Source organism: Podarcis bocagei (assembly GCF_964188305.1).
Source record: "Podarcis bocagei genome assembly, chromosome: 2".
NCBI classification, from domain to species: Eukaryota; Metazoa; Chordata; class Lepidosauria; order Squamata; family Lacertidae; genus Podarcis; species Podarcis bocagei.
The window spans coordinates 110,365,011-110,384,732 of record NC_138126.1 but is presented as its reverse complement, the minus strand read 5'-3'; the positions used below and the strand labels follow the sequence as shown (position 1 = coordinate 110,384,732).

Below are 19,722 nucleotides of genomic sequence, written 5' to 3'. Positions count from 1 at the left end.
ACACCATTGACCTACAACATTTATACTAGGTCTGAACTTTGCTGTTGTAATTTACTTTTCCCGTGTTAGATAGCTTGCAAACAAGTCTACAAGATTAAGTGTAAACAAGCTAAGACCTCTTTTAAGAAATGCATGTTGCTTTCCTAATGACACCCTCTTGTCTTTAGTGTATCTTAAAGTGGATCTGAGCTATAGTTTATACATATATACATGTATTCAGGTTGGATGTTGTAGTCGTAATGTAACTTACAGCAGCCTCTGCCATCCTGGTGCCCTTCAGATGTCAAAGGCTTCAAATCCCATCTGCCCCAGTCCAAAACATCTGGAAGGCACCAAGTTAGAAAAGACGGCCTTGAAGGGGTATCAGTACAGTTCACCAATGTGAATTCTGGTATTAATAAGCTTTTACAAGGTAGAACAGATGAGTCGGAATGCAAAGAGGGAGAAAAATGTCCACAGTAGATTTGTAACAATAATTTTATGAGAAACATGTGCCTTATTCATACAAGTTTCAGAACTTCAATGGAATATAAGCCCACATCATCTGGGTTCTGTATCCTTTGCAAATGCCTCAGGCTTCCTTCAATCTTGTTGAGTTCTGAGTAAAAACGTACCTAAAAGAGGGGGGAAACAAATAAGACTTGTTCGTATTTCCTGCCAGCCCTTTATAAACATTGCTTTTATTCCCACAAGTGACACTACTGTTGCCTTCATGCAAAAGGGCAGAGCGTGATAGCAAACAAAGGATAACATTTGTGGTTTTCAAAAGGAAGCTTGGTTTGGTATCACCACCTACAACGTTCAACCTGTGCTTCTGGTGCTGCAATTTCAAAAGGAAACTTACTTGGGCTCTAACAAACTTGTGCAGCTTAGAAAGTAATTCTCTTGCTTCTGGCAACATCACAATAACTGTAAAGTGAGCATCTAGGAGAAGGCATATCCAGTCCATGATCTGAAAATTAAACCAGTGATAGATAAGCGTAAGCTAGTGATACCTTAACCTTCAGCACATGCATGAGAAAGTCAGCACCAATTATTAGACAGAATTCCACTGCCTTATAATTTTATTGAGTGGCATGTGCCCATCCGTGAGCAGAACCAATTTCCTTTTGTGCAATGGGGCTTCTGATTTTAATTTAGCCCTCCATTCCTACCCCCCCTCAAGTTTTCTAAGAAGATTTGGGGGACCCTCTAAAACTCCTACACATTTAGGGAGTACGGAAGTTGGTGGGAAGAGAAGCAGGGAAATTCTGTTCATGCAGCCTTCAGATGCAACTCTCTGCACTGAAATGGAAAATAACAATATTCCACAGAAGATAGTCATTTCTGTACAATCATGCATATGATGAAGTGGGTTGTAGTCTACAAAAGCTTATGCCATTATGGATTTCTTGAAATTGGATTCAGTGATGGTCCTACCCAAAATTAATTTCAATAGAGCTAATGGGTAGGACTTAGCTGAGCACAACCCAATGTTTTAACAGTACCACAAGACTTGCTTAGCTTTTATGCAAGAGACTAACACTCAGGAAATAATTTCTTTATAATTCCCTTGCCACACTTTTGGCAAGAAATGTACATGTAGCACATTTAAATTTAAAACAATCTTGGCTGCCGAGTGGGAGGGAGCTGAAACTGTCATATTTCAACAATGATTCTGCAAATAACAGTGTGTAATGCAAGCATAGCTAAGCAACTACTTCTAGGAGCAGAATCTCCAAGGCAATCATGAAAGTCACGGACCAGCAAGTATTTCCCTGTCTCACTGTATGATTCTATCCCATTGTAAGGGATCCTATCAATGCTATCTTGTAAATTTTCAGATCTGTTTCCCAAACCAAGTTAGCTAGGGCAGTAACATCATTCAAAATTGGGACACAGATCAATACCACATCGTGTGTGTTAACAATCCTTCTGTCACTGCACCATGAGCAACTGGAGGAGGGAAGCATATTTTTCTTTAACCATGAAAAAGGGAACCAAGGATCCTATAAAACAATTTCTGCCATAAGAGCCCAAGTCTCACTTTTAGAATAAACATTAATTGAAGACAGTTATGTTTACCATTGGGCTGAAACAGACTCTGAATACACAGAGGAGTGCACATACAGATCAAGTCCTTTCAATGAAGCAGAAATCTTGAGTTAACACATAGATGCTGATAACTCACAAGAACAATGATGAATTTAATTCCCACCTGCCCCTTACCTGGTTTATGGACAGACAAAATATTCCAGAGAGGTCTGTGGCAGCTTCTTCATTGCACTTCATGTACAGATACTGCAGATACCGGAGAAATAACTAGGAAGAAAAATATATCATTTAAAAGTTGTAGTTCAAATTTAAGTATATACAGTACAGAATTTTTAATATACTTGCAAACGAGTATTCATTAAAAAAAAAATACTTGTCTCAATTTTCTTTCTACAACTGAATTCAGGGATCTCACTATATTACCAATCTATGCTGACTTTTTCCATGCAGAAACAAATAGAAACCGCAAAGCAAGCCTGCCTTCCTATATTGATTTCAGATTCAGACATAACAAATCTACATCAGGCCTGTAGCAACTTGCATAGAAGTGAAACTTCTGAAGGTCCTCAGTCTAATCTGGCCAATGTCATACAGTAATTCTACCCTCCCTTTCTAATTTATATAATATATAATAATCTGCATAAGTGCAGCAAATTTAATTGTGAACACATCCTGAAGCTTACGCTAACGTTATACCTGAAGTTTAAAACTATCACTACCAGAGGTCGAGGAGGTTCTACAGAACCAGTGTGGGATGAAATATCATTCAGTGGATACTTATCTATTTATCACAGTAATAATCAACATGGATTTAGATATGTGATATTTAGATATGGATTTCATAACTGAAAAAGTTCATTGATAATTTCTCTAAAAGCCACAAGATGCTCAAAGAACAAATATGTAATCAACAATAATATCTAGAAACAGTCAAGAGAGGAGTCGCTACTTACAATGACTTGCTCAGCTGAGAGATCTTTCAGATGAGGCAAAAGAAATGTCTCACTGTATGCTGAACGAAGAATGGTGTTTCTGCGTAAGATTCAGGTAATAGGGTCAAGGACCAATGTGCATTAAGATTTTTTATTGTATCCCAGCCTACCCACCCAAATTCTTTAAGAGTAACATCTTTGAAAAAGAAAGCATTTTTTAAAAGGCTAACAAAATAGGTTAGAACTGCAGTCTTCTTTCTGCAAGTTGAAGGGATCCTTCTGCCAAGGAAGGGACCAAGGTTTAACAGAAGCTCTCAGTGAAGGAAGAAGTGGGGGAGGCAGGAAACTCCACCTCACCTTACTCTCTAGAGCAGTTCTTCAGGGTGCACTGGGGGTGGTGCAGCAAAATACCACCTTCCCATTCCTTCATGATTGTTAAATCTCCCAAGAAATGAGGTTCCAAAATGGTGGAACAATATGCCACAGGTGCCACATAACCGTTCCACATCTGTAAGAGCAACTTTATTTAATGTGCAAAGGATACAGCAACGTTGCCTTCTGTGGTCCAACAGGGCATATTTCTCTTGTGTATGTCATGTGAGATTTCTGAGTTAACGGTGTGTCGCAGATGCCTTCTTCTGGGAGCTCAGAATTGAAGCCATTCTGTATAACTTTAGACTGCGTTCCCATTCTGTTGTTGTGCGCAGTATCAACACAACTGGCTACAGAATCTAAATACACATTCATTTCTTCAAGGCGGTCATCACCAATGCTAGGAAGAAAAAGAAAAGTCCCCAGATGCTGATGTTAGTTTAAAAAGGCATTTTATAAGAAATTTCTGAAATTGACATTTCATAACAACAACATCAATAACTACTATCTGGGATTAAGATGGACAGAAGAACATGCCTTTCCATGCAGGTCTAGAGAAGTCTCTACATAAATAGCAACACCCTAGTGGTCCCGGGCCTTAAGGAAGTTAGATTAGCTTCAACCAGAGCCAGGGTCTTTTCAACACTGGCTCCGGCCTGGTGGAACGCTCTGCCTCATGAGACCAGGGCCCTGCAGGATCTGATTTCTTTCCGCAGGGCCTGTAAGACAGAGTTGTTCCACCTGGCCTTTGGCTTGGAGCCAGTTTGATTCCCTCTCCCTCTTTCTTTTTTCATTTTCCTTTCTCCTCCTGTGATGAGGCTGCATTTTAATATTTTAATGTTTCAATATTTTAATGTTGTATTTTAATCTTGTTTTTAAGTTGTATTCATTCAACTTGTTTTTATTAATGCTTGTTAGATGCCCTGAGCCAGGCCTTGGCTGGGGAGGGCGGGGTATAAATAAAAATTATTATTATTATTACATTCAATTTGCGTCGATCGATCGATAAACAAACAAACAAACAAACAAATAAATAATTTATTTATACATACATACATACATACATACATACATACACCACCCATCTGGCTGGGCTTCCCCAGCCACTCTGGGTGGCTTCCAACAAAGTATTAAAATACAGTGGTCTGTTAAACATTAAAAGCTTCCCTAAACAGGGCTGCCTTCAGCCTCCCATAACACAACATCCCATAACACACAAAATTGCATTTTAGAGATGACTGCGCATTTGGAGAATGCCTAAAGTCATCAGGTAGTTAATTTACTCCCCCTGATTTCATATACTAACCTTTTCTGACTGCAGTCAATTGAAGAAGAAGAAGAAGATTCAGAATTTTCTAAATGAAAATGTCTCTAGAACAATGGAAATATCATCTGATAACTGCAGTGGAGTTCATTATGAACAGCTCTCATACACAAGGGAATTAAATAGGGTAAAATACATGTCATTTCTACTTCTTGCCAAAGTGGTAAGCTAGTGTCCATACACCACAGTGTCTCTGAAGTTCCTTTATTACCCACAAAGTAATTTGATGAGAAAAAAATAGTACTTCAAAGCAAACAATTGCAAGCATTATTAATAAAAATGTAGGATAAATTGCTTGATACTGACCTTAGGAAAGTCCTCAGGCAAGCACAGGTAATTGCTTCAGGGATGTCAGGAAACTGCTGGAGACATAGTTGTAACAAGTGTACATCTGTTTTCTCCAAGGCAACTGCCATTAGATCTGGGCACATACTTGAACAAAAGGGCCAACAGTTACATCTCCGGATATAATTGCAATTAGTTAAATATTAACTTTTATCCACAAAAATATTTCAGGTTTCTGGGAGCACCACAGGTTCACAAGAAATCAGTTTCTGATAAGCCACTATTCTCAAAGTTCCTGAAGGATTCCAGTTCCTTAAATTTCATTATAAAATAAGAGAGATGCGGGTGGAACTGTGGTCCAAACCACCGAGCCTGGTTTGGTGGTTCAAATCCCCACAATGGGGTGAGCCTCCATCGCTCTGTCCCAGCTTCTGCCAACCTAGCAGTTTGAAAGCATGCCAGTGCAAGTAGATAAATAGGTACCACTGTGGCGGAAAGGTAAATGGTGTTTCTGTGTGCTCTGGCTTCCGTCATGGTGTTCTGTTGCACCAGAAGCAGTTTAGTCATGCTGGCCACATGACCCAGAAAGCTGTCTGCAGACAAACGCCGGCTCCCTTGGCCTGAAGCAAGATGAGTGCTGCACCCCATAGTCGCCTTTGACTGGACTTAACCATCCAGGGTTCCTTTACCTTTTTACCTTATTATAAAATAAATACTAGCTCACCTGTAAGAGAGGCCTTGTGTCTGGATAATTTGCACCAGGCAACTCTGAGGGTAAAATGAGGACTCTCTTTTACACCTGTTCACAAGAGCAGAGAGTACGCATCCAACTGATGCTTGAAAGTCTGGTATCTGAGTACTGGAGAAAAATGTCTTCAGCTTTTCTTCAATTACATTCTGTGAAGAATCCTGAAAGATCCCAGAAAACCAGCTTTAACTAGCCAAAGTAATTAAAAGTAATCTTGGTTGCCCTATGAGTTTTAATCCATTAACTGTGCAATCCTACACATAACTACTCAGAAGTCGAACCCGTTAAGTTCAAGGAGTCTTACTCTCATGTGAATGCATAAGACTGCAGCCGAAATCTGCATGAGAATGTTTTGTAAGAAACAAAAACACTGTCTTTAGATGCCTGGATGTGTCACAGCTGCCACCATATTACAAAAGGCATTTCAGAGAGTTCTTTCTGGTGATGGTGGCAAGGAACGCCGTGGTATATGGGTGGAGGAGGGGATGGGAAAACCTCCCTACATGAGCCTTCCCCTGCCCTTACAGTACTCAGGCTCTAAATCATAAGATTTTTCAGCAATACTGTCTTAACATGAATGAAAACACTACTAGAACATTGGATTCTATAGCAAACATTTGCATCTGGTTTAATTTTTAAATGGAAACTTTTTGATAAGCATTGCCCCCTAGGTAGAAAGGTGATTTAGAACAGTTGCTTATTACTTGCAAAAAAATCTGTCACCCAGCACAACTGTGCTGGTTGTGAGAACTACCAGGAACATAGGAGCCAACTCCTAGGGGCCGTGGGGGCTGGGCCTCAACAAAGTTGATGAGCATTTCCTTTCAAATGGTATGTGTGCTCTGCATCGTGTGATCAATTATGCAGGACGGGGCTTACCTGGGCCCCCACAAAATTTATTCAAGTTGGCACCCCTGACCAGGAACTTCTGGAGGGTACCATGTTGGGTCAAGGTTTCAGTTGTTATTTCAGTTTAGCAGAGAGGAATGAATCATTGCTGATCTAATTCAATCACATATTTACATTGCTAACAAGCAGAGCAAACCAGGTTTAGTTTTGCTAAAGTTGAAAGATGGGAGTATAAACCATGGTTTATTAAATCACTGTCTGGTTATTGAAACCCTGCCCAACAGCTTAACTATAGTTTGTTTACTGCCAACAAACCATGCTCTGAAGGTATGGTTTGCTGCTGGTTTATGAACTCTGGTTTGTTTCAACTGCGACATGGAGTTATATGATTTGTTTGGCACCCCAGCCCTGATGCTCATCAAGTTACAAAAGGCATGAGGGAAGAGGAGCTGGAAAACAAACTATTGTTTGTTTGATCAGCGGTGAGACGATTCATTGGTTTGGTCTGTACATGTTACACCGACATATGGCTTAATGTGAATGAGCAGCCATGTGGGTACTTGGAGCAAACAATAGTAGCTGCCTCCCTCTTCTCCCATTCCTGCTGCTGCATTCCTGTCCTACATAAATGAAGTTATAAGCAAGCAGCGGTGGAGCAAGCCAACCGGGCGCCTGGGATGGCGTGCATGTCCTGCGCCTGCGGAGAAGGACCAGCTGCCCACGGGGCGGGACCAGCCGGGGCAGGATGCTCCGCAGGGCCTCCAAGGAGTCTGCCTGCCTCCTGCCACTCAGCTACCCTACAGCTAAGGGGGAGGTGGCAGGTGGACCGTTTGGGGAAGCGCGGAGCCTGTGGGTGCCCAAGCCACCACGTCACTCCCAGGAGACACATGGCTTGGGCGCGCTGCAGGCCCCAAGATGAGTGTCGCCCGGCATTTTGTCACCCCCCTCAGTGTTGACACCTGGGGCACCCCTTCCCTCCGCCCCTGAATGCAAGCTCTGTTAGAATAAATTTTATGTAAAATCTCCCATTCTACTTTGTAAACACAGCTCTATATTTCAGTGGGATTCTAGCTTAGCCAAGTAATTTCTTGACTGATAAAACCCCACAAAGTGTCCAATTGCTCTCACAATATCAATCAACAGTTACCATAAAACTTGAAGGACTAATATTTTAAATTTGGTTTCATCACAGTGCTTAATCACAGTGATCTGAGCTGTGTACAAGAGACCCAGGACTTAAAACAAGTTCAAACTAAAAGTCAGAGTTCAATTTAAAAGTCTGATGGAAAAAAGAAATTTGCCAATTCTTTTTTAAGAAGTTAGTATACATATTTTTTAATATTGTGTATCTGTATACCATATTTCCTGATACCATTTTTTCTGGTTAAAGCATAAATGTTATCTTGTTCTCTACCCAACCACTCCAACTTTCCTAAGTGTTTTTCTTATGGGTGTGGTATAAATAAAAAATTATTATATTTACCTTGATAATTAAAAGCAGCTGTTCCATTGTCAGAGTCTCCAGTTGAGTTTTTGCATCCATGCTCTTTCTTGACCTCAACTGCAAGTATTTAAACATGCATAATAAGAGTCTTTGAGAATTAAAGTTCCATGACAGTTAAAGAAAAAGAACAGCCAATGGTAACACGTATCCTGGACCAATTACAACTAGTTTTAGAAATTCTGCCAGCAGATTCAATTCACCAGTAGTTATATTCTCTTTTGATCATCAAAACAAAAATGTTTTAAGAACAAAATAGGTTAATAATTTAATAAAGGAAAAGAGATATGCAAGCATCAGTTCTGATGTTTTTAGAAGAGGTAGAGAGAGAAATCCAAGATTATGAAAAATACCGTATTTTTCGCTCTATAAGACCACAAGACGCACCTAGTTTTTGGAGGAGGAAAACAAGAAAAAAAATATTCTGAATCCTAGCTTCTGCGCAGTGAAAGCAGCAATCCCTCTTGCTGTTCTGGCTTCTGGGATAGCTGCACAGCCTGCATTCGCTCCATAAGGCGCACACACATTTCCCCTTACTTTTTAGGAGGGAAAAAGTGAGCCTTATAGAGCAAAAAATACGGTATTTCATTATGCAGATTTTAGCACATGATCTTTGTTCCTACCGAGAGCCGCAATTTCTAAAGGACAATTTGCCTAAGGTCACCTTCTAGCAGTGGGTGGAGGTAGAGATAAAAAAAATGTTCTGGATTAACTAATCCAGAATAAAGAGCACCCTGTTTCAGTAGTGAATTAGATTTCCCAATACTATGCAAGTCTGCCTTGAAGTTCACCCAAACTTGAGTAAGAAAGATTTTTTTTTTTTAGTACAATGGTCCAATACAACTAATTTTCTGGAAAGCATGTACAAGTAATTCCTTTTTTACTTTAGTATGATATACATGCCTACCAATTTGTTTGCTGGCAGCTAGGAATATTTTTTCTCAAGTCATAAATCCACAGATGTTTTTAATAAAATATTTTCTATCAAAATAAATAGGGATGGGTATGCAACTTGATGACCCACTGTCAAACCACCATGTTTGTAAAATGGGGAGGGGGGAGGAAGGAAGTGGAAGAGGAATTTTTTTGCTGATTCTTCCTGTGGAGCCCTATGGAGCTGCCTGAAAAGCTGTTCCACAGGGTTGGAGGATGCTCTGGAATAGTGTAGTGAGTTTAGAGGAACGTTGGGCAAAATATTCCTGCATTGAAGGGGTTTGGACTAGATGACCCTCATGGTCTCTTGCAACTCTACATTCTATGATTCTATGGCATCGAGGGAAGGGGGAAATAGGTGAACCCTGCTAGAGCTTGATCCCCCCAGTACAATTTAGCAAATGCTTTCAGGACTAATATTTTGTGCTCCTCTCCCCCCCCCCCCGAAACAAGGTAACCATTTAAGAAGATCAATTTGTAATCAAGTGATGTGAAAAGTTATTCATGACTATAAGATCAAACTGCAAAAGCTTAATCTGGATTACACCCCAAGTATTCAAGTGAAAATCTTCCAAAAACCAAAGCAAAAGAGTGGGCTGACATTTCCCAATTTCAACTGTAACCATTATGCAGATCAGAGAGGTTAAACATCATTAAAAGCTGGACTACAATTCCCTTAAATTCAACAGCTGAGTTTCTTTTTGTAATGATTGGAACTCCCTGCTTTGCATTGCCTATTAACATTCTGGCTGTATTGCACAGAAACCAAGGATACTTAAGGAATTTTGGTATCTTGTACAGATTCCTTAAAATGGTATGCCTTTTTGTTGAAAATGCTATTTTATCCATCTATCTAAAGAGTTTAATAAATATTGAAATGGATATAGCAAAAGGAAGATTGAATGGTGACTATGAAACCAACATACCAGCCTATTAGATTCACACTTAGCAGGCTGATCTGGCTTTACACCTATCAGATCATCTTCTTGAAGCATGTTCCAATCTGCAGGTATAATCTTCATTTCTGGAAAAAGTAATATAGACTATCACATTAGAGAGTGAAACCTATTATTGTTATGCACAAATGACCAAAAAAAGATTTCTATAAAAATTATACCAGACAAGAACTTGGCTTTTGTAATGCGTGGGTTTGGATGTCAAAATAAGCTATTGTTATGAGTTTACCATATTGAATGTCTAACTGAATTTAATCATAATAAATTAAGGTAAAGCAAAAACACTAAATATACTTTTCAACATACCATCTAAAATCCACAGAGAATTGGACAATACAAATGAGAATATTCGTGAATATTAAAATCCAATTTGTAAACTGAAAAATCTTAGTACACTGCCTTCTAATAGGATAAGCAGCTTAAGATGGGCATTTTTTACATGTAGTTTTCTAAAGGCATTTCCAAAAGAGGATTATGTGAATGTAAATATAAGCTTTATAATTAAGCCCTACCTGATGTTTGTGTATCCTTAACTTTCCCAACAGCAGCAGCCAAGGAAGATGTTTCACACTTATACAATATTACTGTTAATTCGTTACCATGTGTTATGAAGAGTTTGTCTCCGTAACACCAACACTAGAAAACATCAAATACAAATAATTAGCAAGTAAAAAGTGAATTAACACAGTATACTCACAACACAAACACTCCCTTAAATGCTACAGATCTTTTGAGCTTTCTAGTTTCTTTTGAAAGGTAACAGTTTTGTCATCTATATATACCTGAAGCCCTGCAATAACTGAGCAATGGGGCACACTTACAAAGATTTTCAATTATTGCTAGATCTGTAGAAGATTAATTGCAGACTACTGATCAATTTAGGGACGTGGGTAGCACTGTGGTCTAAACCACTGAGCCTCTTGGGCTTGCTGATCAGAAGGTTGGCAGTTCGAATCCCAACAACCGTTGCTCAGTCCCAGCTCCTGCCAACCTAGCAGTTCAAAAACATGCCAAAAAGTGCAAGTAGATAAATAGGTACCGCTCTGGCGGGAAGGTAAACGGCATTTCCATGCGCTGCTCCGGTTTCGGTGCTCCGTTGCGCCAGAAGCAGCTTAGTCATGCTGGCCACGTGACCCAGAAAAAATTGTCTGTGGACAAACGCCGGCTCCCTCGGCCAGTAAAGCGAGATGAGCACCGCAACCCCAGAGTTGTCTGCGACTGGACTTAACTGTCAGTGGTGCTTTACCTTTACTGATCAATTTACACAACCAACACCCTTCAAAGAGATCTGTGATGAGCTTAGAAATATCCAGTGATCTGGATCAGTCAGTCTCCAATTCAAAAAGTGACAATGGCTCTTGAAGGAGTTTTGCACACGCACTGAAGCAGCTGTGCTTGCACTGCACTCACATATATCCTCTTCAAAGATTGTTGCACCCCTTATGCACCCAATCGATCAGTGCACTCTGCAGGACATCTAATATGTGCACTGAAAAACAGGGAATGTTTTAAAATCTGACTAATACCTTTTTTCAGCATTCTTTTTTTCATATTTCATATGTTCTGTTCAAGGTTTTCCATTGTAAACTAGCTACAAGTGTATTAAAATGAAAATGGATAGATCACATTGATCACAACTTACTTGTCCAGTGGTTCCCCGTGGTAATTCCTTTAAAGCCTGTAATGTTTGAAATTTTATATTCCATATGGAAAAGCAATCTACAAATAGGAAAAACAAGAGTACCACTTGTAAAGCTTTCAGTTATGAATGCTGCCTGCAAATTGAGTAAGGTAACTTTGGCAATGTGCCCTACAAAGTAATTAACATACCCAAAACTTTCCAGTCAAACATTGCTGAAGTCTCAATTCATAATCAGAGTCATTACTATTCTCTTACAAAAGCAGTTCAACAAATCTATTTTTGATAAAGTGAAGCTTCAGTTCTGTAATTAATCACTCTACCATGTATGGTTTAACAGATCAATAACAATCAACTGTACAGGCAACTCCCATTTTGCTCGTGTTCCATGAATATTTGCACCATTTTCAGACCCAGAAGAGGGCATAACCGGGTGGGCTTATGCACATGATGACCCAGAACGCAACCCCCATGCAAATTGGGAGTTGCCTGTATAGCTTTCTCTGCTGTCTTTCCTTGCTCTTCTTTCTTATGCATCTGCATATTTAGATTAGCTGCCTGCAGACCAGACACTTGTTGCTTTTTATTCTACATTTTATATTGCACGATAGTCCTCCAGATGTTGTTGGATTCCAACTCCTATTAATCCCAGGCAGCACAACCAACGGGAGTTGCAGTCAGTAAGTATCTGGCAGGCACCAGGCTGTTGTACAGCATCTTGACTTTAGGTGCTCAATATTTGTTTAATGTTTATTTAAGAGTGCTTCTTGGATGTTTCCTTCCTGTTTACAGTCAACAAATTAAGCAGAATAGATTTAGTCCAGCTGCTGCATTTTGAAGCGATTTACGTTACCTTTAACGCGTCCATCTGGGGAATCCAAACATCCTGTTATGGCAATATGATCTTTATCGAGAATAGCAATTGAAGTGCTTTTTAAAATACTGCCAGATACGAGAAGTCTGATCAGAAGAGACTTTTGTAAAAATTGCTCTTCTTCAGAGCCACTCTGTTGCAGGGGCACCAGAACCTTATACACACATCCGTTGGAATCTGTAAGAATAGAATTCAGTTACGTAATAGTTAAGAATAAATACTAGTTGACATACACAAATCATCACTGTAAAAGACAGGGCATCACTTAAGAGGAGGCATGGTTCGGAATGGTTCCATTTGTCAGCTGCTTCCATGGAGGTCCTGTGTAGCTCATGCATACCAGCCACAATTGCCAAAAATCCCCCAAGGAGTTAATGTGTGCACATTGCCTGTCAGATAATTTTAATGGGTTGGGGAAGCCTCCTTCCCTGCGACTTCTGTTCACAGCTACATACTCTGTTATCAATAGACTACTGTCTGTCCAGTTTCTACATACCATCCTCAGCTAAAGAGTTTACGATTGCATAGGTACCCCAAACTAAGAAACAGTCTTAGGTTTTTGACCTTTAATACAGCAATCCCATTCGGATACAACAGCATAATATGGTTTGACAATTACAAGTGTGCAAAGGCTTAGCAATTCTGGCAGGTGGTTAAAACAGCAAATAATGTTATCATAAATACAGTGGTACCTCAGGTTACATACGCTTCAGGTTACAGACTCCGCTAACACAGAAACAGTGCTTCAGGTTAAGAACTTTGCTTCAGGATGAGAACAGAAATCGTGCTCTGGCGGCGCGGCGGCAGCGGGAGGCCCCATTAGCTAAAGTGGTGCTTCAGGTTAAGAACAGTTTCAGGTTAAGTATGGACCTCTGGAACGAATTAAGTACTTAACCCGAGGTACCACTGTACAGAAAAACTGTAACCTTATAACCCCCTCCTATTTAGAGGCAGCATTTGGCCCCGAGTTCATGTTTGTACATTACATCTGAATGTACAAACTCAGTGTACTGAATTTGTAAATATGCATAGATGTCTATGCTCCTCACAGAAGTATACAATTACACTGTTAAGAACTATGTCTGTTTATTCAACATTTAATTGCAAAAGACTGATTGGAAATAACATGATGCTTGCTCTTCTGCGCTTTATCAAGGCAGGGTTCCCCTCCTGTACAATTAGAATATACCTTAATACTTACACAAGCAAAGCAACGTGACAACTTTGTTTTTCAAGTATGCTGCAAAACCCAGCGGTGTGGCTGACTCGCCACCTTGTTCCAGTTTAAACTTCTGAAGGATGCACGGATTACACTGCTGAACATATATGAAGCAATTCCCATCCTGAAGAAAAAAAGTGGCCTTCTTTCATTTCCCAGACAACCAGGTTCATTAAAAAGACATTGCAGCTAGACAGAAGAAATTAACTATATCATATACTTAAGAGATATTTGGGCCCCCAAAAAACATTTGCAATGGTAATTCCCCACAAATCATTATGTAGCTATGATTTAAGCGAAAAAGCAAAGATTGTGTAATACCAGCAGGTTACAGTGAACAAATGCCTGTCCAATAGTATGCTTGCACCATTAAGTTGGAGGATTCCTCTTATAAGAAAGTATTCCCCATTCCCTACAAAGCAGGACTTTCTAAAGCACAATGAAATAGGAGTTTCTTGTTGTTCATTCTGGACAACCTATTGTACTACAATATTGAAATTAAAATAAGGGTTTTTTCTGAGTTTGAGAATGATTCATTGCTCATCCTGTCCAAACCATCCCAAGAACTGCAAATAAAAACAGCACCACAGAAGTGTTGCATCTGTATTAATCTTCTACTGCATAGTAACATTTCCACAGTGGATCATATGAAGAGACTTAATTCTTAGTAGTAGTAGTAGTAGTAGTAGTAGAGAAGAATTTGGATTTGATGTCCCACTTTATCACTACCCGAAGGAGTCTCAAAGCGGCTAACATTCTCCTTTTCCCTTCCTCCCCCACAACAAACACTCTGTGATGTGAGTGGGGCTGAGAGACTTCAGAGAAGTGTGACCAGCCCAAGGTCACACAGCAGCTGCATGTGCAGGAGCGGAGACGTGAACCTGGTTCCCCCAGATTATGAGTCTATCGCTCTTAACCACTACACCACACTGGCTCTCAGTAGGCCTGAGCAATCCTTCCATTAGTCACTGTATGATTTTATTATTATTATTTCTGTGGAGTACATATGCACAATGCACATATTTCAGAATTCAGTTATATGTGACCATTGCTACTACAAGCTCGTTCAACTTAAATAACTTTAAAATGCTTATCATGGAAAATAAATCTAAATATTTACATTTCAGTTCCCAAGGCTGGAAATATCTGTTAGAGCACCTTTATTGGGGAGACAGAGGTACCCAAATTAAAGCATGTAAGTAGCCCCCTGCAGTAGAGGATTCTTATTCAAGTGTTAAGACCGATTCTGCATCAACAAATAAGATAGTAAACAAAATGCCACACCTGTGACTTAAACACGGAAATATTGCATCACTACTTTAAAACCTTATAATATTTATCACTTACCTGCTCAGTAATAAATATAAGAACAGGATGTCCAACGTCCAAGAAAGCATCACTCCATCTAAAAATAAGTTATATTATTATTGCAGGGCAATCAAAACTAAAAACATGGCCACAAAGAATACTTAATACAATGGCCTACTTTGCACACTACGGTAAGACAAACTATGGCTTACTAGGACCATGCAGATATGCTTCTGCTTCTCTCTGGCTTCTTTAGGTCTCATGTGGCATCTAAGCGAAACCAAGGATTGTGGTTGAGCTCTCTTCTCCTTAAATCACCATCTGTAGCCAAGATCAAAAATTGGCTACCGCTTGTTATCAGAGAGAGATCTTAACCACAATCCTGGGTTCAGACTGCACACTAACCCAAGCATAGCTTCTGCACCATAGAGAGCTTATAAGAACCAGGGAGGAGCAAAGCAGGTGTGAACATCTCCCTCGCAGTCCATACATTCATGCTAAGCCATGGTTTGGTCTAGCATTGCATGCTAACATGGTTATTATTTGAAATAAGGTTCACAGCCAATACAACACAACTATGAGTGTAAAGTATCATGCAAATTTGAATGTATGAAGTTATCCGTCATGCTTCACACTATCCCCTTTTTGGGGAGTAAATAGAGCGCCTTTATTCACCATATTCCTTAGTTTCCAAGCCTACTTAAAAAACTTTAATTGTTCACCTGCAGGAAGAATGAACTGAATAAGGCATTACAAAGAAACAAGGTGATGGGTAGCTCTGGTACCAGAGTGAGGTTAAGGGATCTAGAGAGACCCAGCACCAAATCTATAGCCTAATTTTTGAATTGGAAAGCTTACATTAACTGTGGCACTCACCTAATAACTTCGTCTGAAACAACACTTTCAATTTCTTGCTGAGGGGCTGTGAGTAAAGCATCTAAACTCTTGACAGCACCACCTTTGAACAGGACCAGGGGTTCGGTATTAGGCAGAGAATGTATCCGATACACATCTGCTGACAACTGCAAAATAAACTCTTAACTTTAGTCTTGAATATAAATGTGCAATATAAACGGTAACAAAAGTGCAGGTATCTTTGTAATACCATACTTTTCAGTCTATAAGACACCCCCCTATTTTTGGGGACTGAAATTACAGAAAATGGGGGGAGATGGCAAAAAGCAGTTGAGCTTTTTTGCGGAGGATTGCCCAGGGTTGTTTTTGGGGAAATGCCGAAAAATTCTCACCCACACGCATGGAATATTCCGCCTCCCGTCTGTCCCCTCACCAGCTGAAGCTGCCAATCGCCCACCCAATTGCAGCAGCAGCCAATCAACACCACCCACTGACACAGCAACCAATAACATGCACAATAGTTGCTGACAGCCGCGGCAGCAACCAATCGAACATCCACCCTATGCACTACCCATGTATAAGATGACACCCACTTTTTAGCATGATTTTTAAGGGGGGAAAGCTAGTCTTATGCACAGTAAAGTATGGTAAATGTTAATAAATATTGCAATGTTCAGCAAAAAATTACATTCACTCTGGCTGGCCTTAAAAAGTTGATTGCTCCAGGTACTGGTATGAGCAATGGAATGAGTTGCAACTGAATTACAGATCTAAATATTACTAGGTATGCTTGTCTGGGGTTTTCCTGACAATTCACAGCAGAGATGGGAGAAGAATTGGAGCAGGGTAGGTCCACTGTGCTAGCAGAAACTCTTGTGCTAGCTTCCACAAGGGTGCTGAGTTCGTTGAATCTGGGCTCTTGTCATTTGCTATTTACACCTTTGAAGAAGGGTACGGTACAGTAAAAACAATTGTAACAGCTGGAAAATTCTGCAGCAACTCAGTGACAGCATCTGTATTACTATTCTGACTGACACTGAAATATAACTCTTTCAGCAAAGCAAAATTGGTTATGCCCAAAGAGAAAAGAATACCCCAAAATGTCATTACTCAGTTGAGTATTTTGATGATTCACAAAAATCCAAGTCTAGACACTGAAAGCACAGATACTAACTAAAGTTACCGCATAGCTTTTACTGTGCAATAGTAGTTATTAGCCCTAGGTGGAAGGACTGTTTCAACAATTTGCAAAAGGTCCTCTATCTTACTAAGGCGGGAAGGAGAAAGGACAGGTGAAATATAGTGTTCTAGAAAGACACAATTATTTTATTTTTCAGTGCAATCCAGACTTCAGATGGGCATAGTTCTGCTCACAGGGCATTTTCCTACAATAAGAGGCGACAATATTCACCTGCAGCCCCAACATCATCTGCCATGCCGTTCCAGGTTCTCTCCTGAACCTGCGGAACAGCTTGTCCAGAGATGCTTATCAGTGAAAATCTCCTTCCCTGCTCCACTTAGTACCCCTGCTAGATCACAGATAGTGAAGGAACACTTTGGTTTACAGAATAACCTTTCTGGAGCCAACCCATAATTTGCAAGGCTGAATTTAACATATAGAGAACTCATGCCATCAACTGATTGCACAAGGTAATTGCCATGCTCTAAAACAACTTTATTACAAGTTATCAGCACTTACCGTTGCTTTAAAGGCTTTATCCAAGTTACTGTCATCTTCCTTCCATATCTGTAAAACCTTTTGAAAAAAACCATCATTTTAAAAAGGCGTAATATCTATTTGCAAAGTATTACCTCAAAGCTCGACTAGACACAAGCAATTCAGGTTAGGATATTTAAGATACACTAGTTTTTATGGTCTGTGATATACACACAGCCAGGATTTCCAAAATAGATGAGTTGTGCACTCAGGTATGTGTGTGAATGCTGCACAGAGGACAACTATGACAGACCCATGCCAACAGTCTCTTGATATGTGCAGAATTTTCAAATGTAAACCTACAAAATCCCATTGGCTTCTGCAATGTACATTTAATGCATTTTTGTTTCTATGGAAATAAATCCTACTGATTTTGACTGAAGTATTTTTAGGACAGCAGTCTTTGTGAGGCTCAGTTCCCTATCAGAAATCAGTTATTGCACACTCTAAAAATATGAACAAGTTTTCATCCACACTAGCATGCAGTTTCCAAACAGACTGATTAAACATGAATTGTTTTGCCTACTACAACTTCTATAAAGGAAGTTTTTAAAAGACCACCATGGCTTCAATAAAACTATACCAAATGCAAGAGTTTCCCAAGTAACTATAGTCAAATGCTTGCCTTAATAAGAAATCATACCTTATCATCATGGACAATAATGAACTCTCCTGTTTCAGCATTGCACACAGCAGGACATGTGATTGTTTGACCTTGTTTGACTGACCAGCAACCCAGTGGTTTTTGATCTGAAACCTAAAAAAAGTCCAACTTATCAACTGTTAAGACACTAAATCATTAGCATAAGTTACTAAGATGTACACAAGAAAAACTCAATTTGCTATTGCACTGTGTATTTAAAAGAGCTGAAACCCCACAAACACATGCCCTATAGTTTTATAAACAATTATAGAAAAAGATAAATCCTTCTACAGAACTATACAGCAGGGTGCTTTTTGCAACTATGATTTATGGGAGTTCTTCCAATCTGGTGTGCACATATGCTTGTATGCACTTTCTCAAATTGCAAGAAAGTGCATACAAACATGAGGAGGAGTGCGCACACCAGCTTGGGAGAACCACTATAAATCATAGTTGCAAGAACCCTGCTGTACAGTGATACGCTTCAGGTTACAGACTCCATTAACCCAGAAATAGTGCTTCAGGTTAAGAACTTTGCTTCAGGATGAGAACAGAAATCGTGCTCCGGCGGCATGGCGGCAGCAGGAGGCCCCATTAGCTAAAGTTGTGCTTCAGGTTAAGAACACTTTCAGGTTAAGAACGGACCTCCGGAACAAATTAAGTACTTAACCCGAGGTACCACTGTATAAGGATGGATCTTTTCCTATACTGTAATTGTTTATAAAACTGTAGGTCAGGCATAGGCAAACTTGGCCCTCCAGATGTTTTGGGACTACAACACCCATCACCCCTAGCTAACAGGACCAGTGGTCAGGGATGATGGGAGTGGTAGTCCCAAAACATCTGAAGGGCCGAGTTTGCCTATGCCTGCTGTAGGGCATGTTGTGCTTGTGGGGGTTGAGGTCTTTTAAATACACAGGAGCCATCGCAAATTGAGATTTTCTTGAGGGAGAATTCTACGGATTGCAGAAAGAGACCCAAGTCTTTTCCTCTGTCATCTTGTTGTTGTTAATATCCGTCTGTCCTGGGGAACAAGGGAGGAGGGCGCCTTTGGGGGTGAAGGCGAAACTGCAGGAAGGTTGTCCTCGCTTTTGCCATCGTTCCTGCCATCCAATACTGCGGGGGACGCTGGGGACTCGAACCCGGGACCTTCTGCGCGCAAAAAGGATTGAGCGGGTCCGCAGGGGTCGTCACCACTAGGGCCCCCCCTCTTTTGAGACTATTCCTAGGGATCGTGCCTGAGGGACTTGAAACAAGACATGGGAAAAGCGGCAAAGGGCTCGCTTCACCCCCGACCGCCCCCCGTTTCTCCTCTCAAGGAGTCTTTACCTTATACAGCGTCACCGTCCGGCCTCGGTCCGTGAGCAGCACCCGGTCCGCATCCTGCTCCAGGCCCAGCGGTCCCTGAGAGGGGACCCCGGCTCCCGCCAAAGGGCACAGCGCAAACTCCTCACAGAAGGCCGCCATCTTGAGGGCCACGCGAGACGAGAAGGTTGCGAGTGCGCCTGCGCCCACAGGACGGCGGCGGCGGCG

General features: G+C 40.5%; 1 protein-coding gene across 1 annotated transcript; it reads right to left on the bottom strand.

Moving 5' to 3' along the window:
* Positions 1 to 463: 463 nt before the first annotated feature.
* On the bottom strand, positions 464 to 19,722 carry NOL11 (nucleolar protein 11). Its single transcript, XM_081181339.1, has 18 exons — positions 19,519 to 19,722; positions 18,190 to 18,303; positions 17,529 to 17,585; positions 15,851 to 15,996; positions 15,014 to 15,071; positions 13,649 to 13,790; positions 12,427 to 12,624; positions 11,577 to 11,653; positions 10,447 to 10,570; positions 9,905 to 10,002; positions 8,028 to 8,105; positions 5,672 to 5,856; positions 4,969 to 5,094; positions 3,511 to 3,738; positions 2,988 to 3,066; positions 2,209 to 2,301; positions 845 to 952; positions 464 to 614 (listed from the first exon to the last, which is right to left on the bottom strand). The coding sequence occupies exons 1-18, from the start codon at positions 19,654 to 19,656 to the stop codon at positions 501 to 503; spliced, it is 2,163 nt and encodes a 720-aa protein (XP_081037465.1). The 5' UTR covers positions 19,657 to 19,722; the 3' UTR covers positions 464 to 500.